General features: G+C 34.5%; 1 protein-coding gene across 4 annotated transcripts in view; it reads right to left on the bottom strand.

Annotated features, from left to right (window-relative positions):
* Positions 1-307: 307 nt before the first annotated feature.
* Positions 308-7,448, bottom strand: part of YES1 (YES proto-oncogene 1, Src family tyrosine kinase) — a 65,361-nt gene continuing 58,220 nt past the window's right edge. For all 4 annotated transcript variants that reach the window (XM_082698771.1, XM_082698769.1, XM_082698770.1 and 1 more), the window contains 4 exons: positions 7,325-7,401; positions 6,073-6,226; positions 4,391-4,522; positions 308-3,460 (listed from right to left, as the gene is read on the bottom strand). In XM_082698771.1, coding sequence (XP_082554897.1) covers positions 3,252-3,460; positions 4,391-4,522; positions 6,073-6,226; positions 7,325-7,401 — 572 coding nt within the window. In that variant the 3' untranslated portion in view covers positions 308-3,251. The remainder of the gene's footprint in view (positions 3,461-4,390; positions 4,523-6,072; positions 6,227-7,324; positions 7,402-7,448) is intronic.

Raw genomic sequence — 7,448 nt, forward strand, 5'->3', positions numbered from 1 at the left:
ATCTTGGGATGCAAAAGGCTTTTTAAGTATAATAAAGGAGATTTTACAACATACAAATGTACAACTTAATTGAGAAATAATTACATGTAAAATTAAAAGGCAAACAGCAAACTAGAAAAACATTCTTAAACTGAGGAACTATTACTACACTGTATAAAAATACTAAACAAATGTTTACTAAATGATGTTTTTGTTGGTTAAAATGTACTGTTCTGAAATCATCAGGGAAAAAGAAAGCTGATTATTTTAGATAATGGTAAAAGAAAATGATACGACCTTATTGGAAATAAATGCTTTAGATTGGCCATTCATAATTTAGTATAATTTTATTTTCATTACACCTATAATAGAAGAGTAAAATACACACAGAAGTAAGGCTCACATATTTTTAATTTTTAGAAAATTAAGTCCATTATGGTCAAAAGTGGTCATTTTATTTTATATCCTTCACACATATTCACTGTGAATAGCTTCACTCAAACTACCTAGGTTTTGCTATACAATGCATTTAACTGTAGTTGCTGGTATAATTTAAAAAACCCAAAAGACAAAAAACTTATAAAATTGTCACTCACCTGACATGGGATTAAACACACAGAATGAGTTCAATAATGATCTGAATTTAATAAAGAATTGATTCAACTCTACTCAAGAGTTATAACTGAATACTTTTTTCCTAATGGAAGAACAAATTCAGAATATGCTATAATACCGATTTTTTAAAAAACTGATGAGAAAATATGAATAGTGGCTGGAAAGATAAATGGGTGCATTCAATGAGAATTTTTATTTCAATTATCCACAAAACAATATTATAATACCTTATAAAAATATTACATTTTAGGCTACCATTATTCATTAAAAAAAGTGTGCTATAAAGGTTGTTTTTGTCAACCTCCTTTTCTGGTGAGGGTTGAATTCCACATTAAGACACTGAAGATGAAAAGCTGCTGGAAAAAAAAATCTTCAAATGTACAAAGTTCTTTATTTCTCTTGGCAATTTAAAAATACAGAACCATTTAAACTGAATACACATTAAGTTAGTGTTTTATTTCCTTACTATACAATTGATATAAGGAACTGCTCCATTTAGTTAAAACCTAATGAATACCATCAACTTTTCCTGACTTATTTTTCTGAACACAATTAGTACATAATTTTGTTATTCTTTTTTAAATGCTTAAAAAATTATAATACCATAGTTCCCATAAAGCCCTTTAAAAATTTGACATCCCAGGTTGTAGATGTTCTGGGTAAATGATGACAGGAGTCCTAGGAAGACTCTTGGAAGAGAGACTGAATACTAAACAGGTTACGTAAACATTAGAAACCTCCACAACTTTTAGTACCAGAGCTATGACCAACCTAAATGAAGCTCATTTGTCACGTTTTAAAATTGTCTGAATTTCAATACAGTTACCATGGCACAGAATTTTAAACTTAATGATGAAATCATATAAGTGATGGTAGTTAAAAATCATAATTACAGGGACTGTTGGTTTTCAAGGTTACAGTGGAACTTGGGGTTAGCGGTTGTGAATAGAGCAAGTATACAACAAAGCTCACTGATCTTACTAGATTGATCAGAAAAATAAGAATTACAATTCTAAAATATGGGAACCTGATGTATTGCTTTAAAAGTGTGACTATAAAGGAGAATATTTTAAAACATAAATACTTTTATTTGTCAGATTCAGTTCCTTTGCTACACTTAAGCCAGTAATGATGCTATTTAAATTCCTATTTTGGAATTTCTTTTTGAGTCAGTCATAAAACTTTTGAGTTTCACTTCTACACTTTGGGCAAAAAACCTGTCCCTCCCTTTCCACTGCTTCTATTATTCTCAGTAAGTTTTCCTCCTCAAATCAACTAAATTCTAAAAAGGGAAAAAAATGATCACCATTAAGTATATTTTAAAAGTTAATATAGATTTAAACACAGATTTGAAAACTGGAGTTCTAAAAATGTTTCACATAAAAGCTCTATCACTGGAATTAGTGGGAAGCCTTAACTTAGCTATTTGAGGCTGAACGCTCATTTAGTGTTTACGTTAAGAAAGATTAGTTTCAGACATACCTTGGAACTCTTAAAATCTCAGAACAGGTGAGTGAAGAGCTGTGAGTGCCAGCAAAGCATTTATCACTCCTTAACATGAACATTAAGCATAACATTCCATCCCTCTACCTATAAAATTTTCACATTTTCTTTTCTCATACTTCTTTTAAATATTTTCTTCTCTGTCAGTCTATATTCAGGAATAGCAAAAGTGCATTCAAGTCCCTGATCTAGTGATATTTCATATTTGTGGCACTCATCACCGTAAGTTCATACTAGAAATATCTCACAGTACCAGTCTACTTTTTCAAAAGGACTGTTTAAATATCGGGTCTTATTTTTTCATGTTATCTAAATATTAAAAGATTTTACCTTGGATTGGACAGTACAACTTCAATTATATAGTGCCTTAAAGAAAATCAATACAACCTTATAAAAGATTAACTCACTTTCTAGTTACCTTCATTATTCTAAACTGAGCTATTCAGAAAATGATTAATCAAAGTGAAAAACTTCTACTTTCCAGTTCCATGAGTATGAGTATTAACATAGTGCATTATACTTTCAAATGTCACTACTGTCGTCTAACATTTAATCAAGTTTTAGATGCTGTTTATATTCCTTTTTGCTTCTAAAAACCTGGTGCATTTCCATGCAAAAGAAGGTAGATATTAATAAGATTGTATACTAACTGTTCAACTTCGAAAAAGCTTGTGAGAACAATGAATGAAAGACATCTTTAAAAACTGGAATGGAATTGTTTGGTCCTATAAAGTTCCTTGACTTTAGATTTTATTATGGTATACCTGTTTTTATCTCCCAAGTTTTGTCTATAATGATACACACTTTCCTCTTAACGACTCTGAGTTTGGGGAATAAAAGAAAGGAAGTGATTTATAAAGAAGCAGCCTTGTTGTTCTTCATGGTCATGCTATCACTCACACGGTCATCAGTATCATTAACTGTACTTTCTTTGGACCCTGAAATAAGTTGGAAAATTCATCATTGGTATTTTAGAGTTTAACACTTGGGGAAAAAAAAGCAGTTTGTGCAACCGTATCTGGAATTCCAGTTTACCATTAAAAACATGCAGAGTGAAGAAAACTTTCTTCTTTTGATTCCTGTATGTAAAGTAAGGAAGTCTACACAAGTTCTTTACATTTTGGCAGATGTGTGCACATAAAAGGCTACTTGGATTATAAATTTTCTCCTGGCTGGTACTGTGGCTCTGTAGCAGTGAAGTAGTCTTCCAAGAAGGACTGAATATATTCAAATGTTGGTCTTTCATCAGGGTCCTTCTTCCAACAAAGGTTCATCAATTCATGTAGGGATTCTGGGCAGCCCTGAGGGCAAGGCATCCTGTATCCTCGTTCCACCTGTTCTAGCACTTCACGGTTTACCATACCTAACATACAAGATTCAAACATTAGAAAAAGTGATCCCTAACACCACTAGCAAGACAGAACAAATCTCCTAGCCACTAACTGACTCAAGGTATAGTAAGTTTATCAAGTGAAAGAATACTTTCAACAACAACAAAAAATTCTAAATGTCAAGTATATCAAATGCTTAGAAAATGCTAATCTGTTTCAACATGTCTAATTGTTTTTCATTCCACCTAAAACCTTAATTTTAACCCTATGCCTTCAAAACCCAACCCCATTTGATTAATGAGAATTTAGAGTACTACTTTGAAGTACTGATCCTTTCTGATATTAACAGTTCACAAGGACCAAATTTGGGTTAATGAGTGACAGTGGCAAGATAATGTATGGAAGAACTTCCAAACAAATTCAGAAGAAAGTTCTGGTCCTGGTTTTGCCAAATATATTAACTATGAAACTATATCAACGCACTTCCCTGAAAGTTTCCTTATCTAGTATCACCTGTTTGCCTTTCTTCAAGTAATTATATACAATTTCTTTCTTGTATTTCTTTGTAATCCTGTTTCCATTAGTAGCTCACCCTGTGTTATGATAGGTTAAGCAGACCCTCAATTATTGGGAAGGGAAGGAGGTTGCTGGGGAGATGACCCAGGATATTTAAGATATGCTTATTATCTGAGAGAATAGTAGAAATAAAAGGCCCATTTGGAAAATGTCTTAAGAAAGCTGAGGTGAATATGGGTCACACCTCGTGTGTTTGCCCTATCTCAAGAATCATGATTCTCAAAGGCTGCAGTCTATCCAATGCCAAAATAATGAGAGGAAGAAAGGGAGGGAAGGGAAAAAAGAGAACAAATAAAAGTTTTTCTTCCCCTTACAGCTTTTGCTCCTAATAAACTCTAGTGAAGGGTCTTGGGATAACAAAGAGCTAAAATGAAATGTCAACTTACCTGGATATGGCACTCTGCCCTTTGTTACCAGCTCTGTCTGTAGAATACCAAATGACCATACATCAGACTTTATTGTAAATCGACCATATAGTGCAGCCTCGGGAGCTGTCCATTTGATTGGAAACTTTGCACCTAAAATAATGACAATCTTGCTTAAGTAAATTGTTCATTAAAATCTATTTTGGGGGCACGTGGGCAGTTTAGTCAGTTAAGCGTTTGTCTTTGGTTCAGGTCATGTCCCAGGGTCCTGGGACTGAATCCCACCTTGGGCTCCCTGCTCCTCCTTCTCTGTCCTCCTCCTCTTTCTGCCTCCCTCGGCTTGTGTTCCCTCTCTTTCCCTCTCTCAAATAAATAAATAAAATCTTTAAAAATATATATATTTTTATAAATATGGCATAAGCAGGATTAATCTTTTGTCAATATCTTTATTGTATGTGTCATCGATGTCAGAGTCTTCAAAAGTACAAGATACATGGGAAAAATTCTTTAAAATTTGAATTCATACTACAATAAATCACATTTCTTTTTCATAAACCAGTGACATAAGAAAAAGAAATGTTGGGGCACCTCGGTGGGTTAAAGCCTCTGCCTTCGGCTCAGGTCATGATCCCAAGGTCCTGGGATTGAGCCCCCGCATCGGGCTCTCTGCTGCGCAGAGGCCCCTTCCTCTCTCTCTGCCTGCCTTTCTGCCTACTTGTGATCTCTGTCTGTCAAATAAATAAATAAAATATTTTTTTAAAAAAAGGAAAGAAAGAAAGAAAGAAAAAGAAATGTTGGTGGGGACAGAAAATTGTACAAGAAAATAGAGGTAGAAGGGGGCCTGGGTGACTTAGTCAATTAAGCACCTGACTCTTAATCTCAGCTCAGGTCTTGATCTCAGGGTCATCAGTTTAGGCCCCATACCGAGCTCCATGCTGGGCATGAGGTCTACTTAAAAGACAAAAACAAAACAAAAAACAAAAAACCCCACAAAGGCAGAAAGTCTGATAAGCAACTAAAAACATGATTATAGGATCTGTAACTTTAAGGAAGTCTAGCACCTATTGGCTATACTTAACTGTTTGTTGATGATGGCCCATTCTGTTGAATTCTAATTTTAAAAGCCTATATTTACTCAAATATTTAGTGTATGTTTCTTATGCACAAGGCATTTGCTAATCATTATGGGAGACATAAAAACACAGCCTTTGTGAAGCTTAGACATTTAGAGTGGAAATAAGATTACAGGTGTCTTATATACTTATGTATATACACAACAATATAAAATGGTTCTTTAAATAGGGGCGCCTGGGTGACTCAGTGGGTTAAGCCTCTACCTTTGGCTCGGGTCATGGTCTCAGGGTCCTGGGATCAAGCTCTCTGCTCAGCAGGGAGCCTGCTTCCTCCTCCCTCTCTGCCTACTTGTGATCTCTGTCTGTCAAATAAATAAATAAAATCTTGGGGCGCCTGGGTGGCTCAGTGGGTTAAGCTGCTGCCTTCGGCTCGGGTCATGATCTCAGGGTCCTGGGATCAAGTCCCGCATCGGGCTCTCTGCTTGGCAGGGAGCCTGCTTCCCTCTCTCTCTCTCTCTCTGCCTGCCTCTCCATCTACTTGTGATTTCTCTCTGTCAAATAAATAAATAAAATCTTTAATAAATAAATAAATAAATAAATAAAATCTTAAAAAAAAAAAAGTAATCTTACCTTGTCTTGCTGTATATTCATTGTCTTCAATTAACCTTGCTAAACCAAAATCTGCTATTTTGCAAACAAGATTTTCTCCTACAAGAATATTAGCAGCCCGAAGATCTCGGTGAATATAATTCATTCTTTCAATATACGCCATACCATCAGCAATCTTGAAAAGGAAAACAAACAAACACATATGATACAAAGGGAAGGAGGGAGGGGGGAATCAGAAAAGGGAGAACAGGAGAAGAAACAAGAGATGTATATGGCTCACAAAGCCTAAAATATTTATATGGCCCTTCACAAAAATGGTTTGCTGAACTCTACTGTCGTGTTTAAGAGGCTTGAACACAGGACCATGGACTAGGCTTGGCATATGCCAAATCCTCACATGGGCAGTTTCTTGGTATAAAGCTTCTCTAAACTGAGAGTCTGTGGACATCTGAATGCTCACCAAGAAAGCAGTCTTAGAACTGACATGTTGACTAAAGCCAATCAAAGGCTCCTCGAACACCTCCCACATTTCTGAACAGAAACTGTTAATAGTTTTTACTCACATTTAAAAACTAAGACTCAGGGGACTAAAAGGCACAGCATAGAGAATACAGTCAATGATGCTGTAATAACATCATATGGTGACAGATGGTAGCAACATTTGCGAACACAGTATAAAGTATAGACTTGTTGGATCACTACACTATATACCTAAAACTAACATAACACTGTGTCAACTATACTTAAATAAAATTTTTTTAATATATTAAAAAATAGTAATGGTAATTTAAAATTCAAAAATAACACAAATTCAGAAGAATAAAAAAATCCCATTTTTCAGTGTATACTGCCATCTTCATTCTTGTTTTCAACTATATTAAATGAAAAGTTCAGCACATTCTTTAGATTTCCAAAATTTTCTCTGGAATAGCAATCATTCATTATCTTAAAATTTATCTGCTGAAATAGAAATACATATAGATTTCATATCTATTAACTCAGGTTTCTAAGGTCACATGATGCATGACAGCACCATACTGGGAATTACATGCTTGGTTCTAATACTAGTAAATTACATGAATCTGTTAGATACTGCAGGTCTTCAGACACTACGTTATCTATAACATAAGGAAATCAGACTGAATTATCTCTAATGTTCCTTCCACTCTAAAATTCCATGATTTCACTATATAAACAACAGCTCTACTATGATTACTTTACATGTTTATGTACACTATCAATGCAAATTGATGCATATGCAGTGCACAAATACCTGAGCAGCCATATCAACCAGTTGTGGGAGCTTCAAATACTTTCCATCTCCCTCCTTCAAGAAATCCAATAAACTCCCTATAAGAGAGAGAAAAATGTTCACAGAAAATAAGCAAAAATTTTTT

This window comes from Mustela nivalis (assembly GCF_964662115.1).
Source record: "Mustela nivalis genome assembly, chromosome: 14".
Lineage (NCBI taxonomy): Eukaryota > Metazoa > Chordata > Mammalia > Carnivora > Mustelidae > Mustela > Mustela nivalis.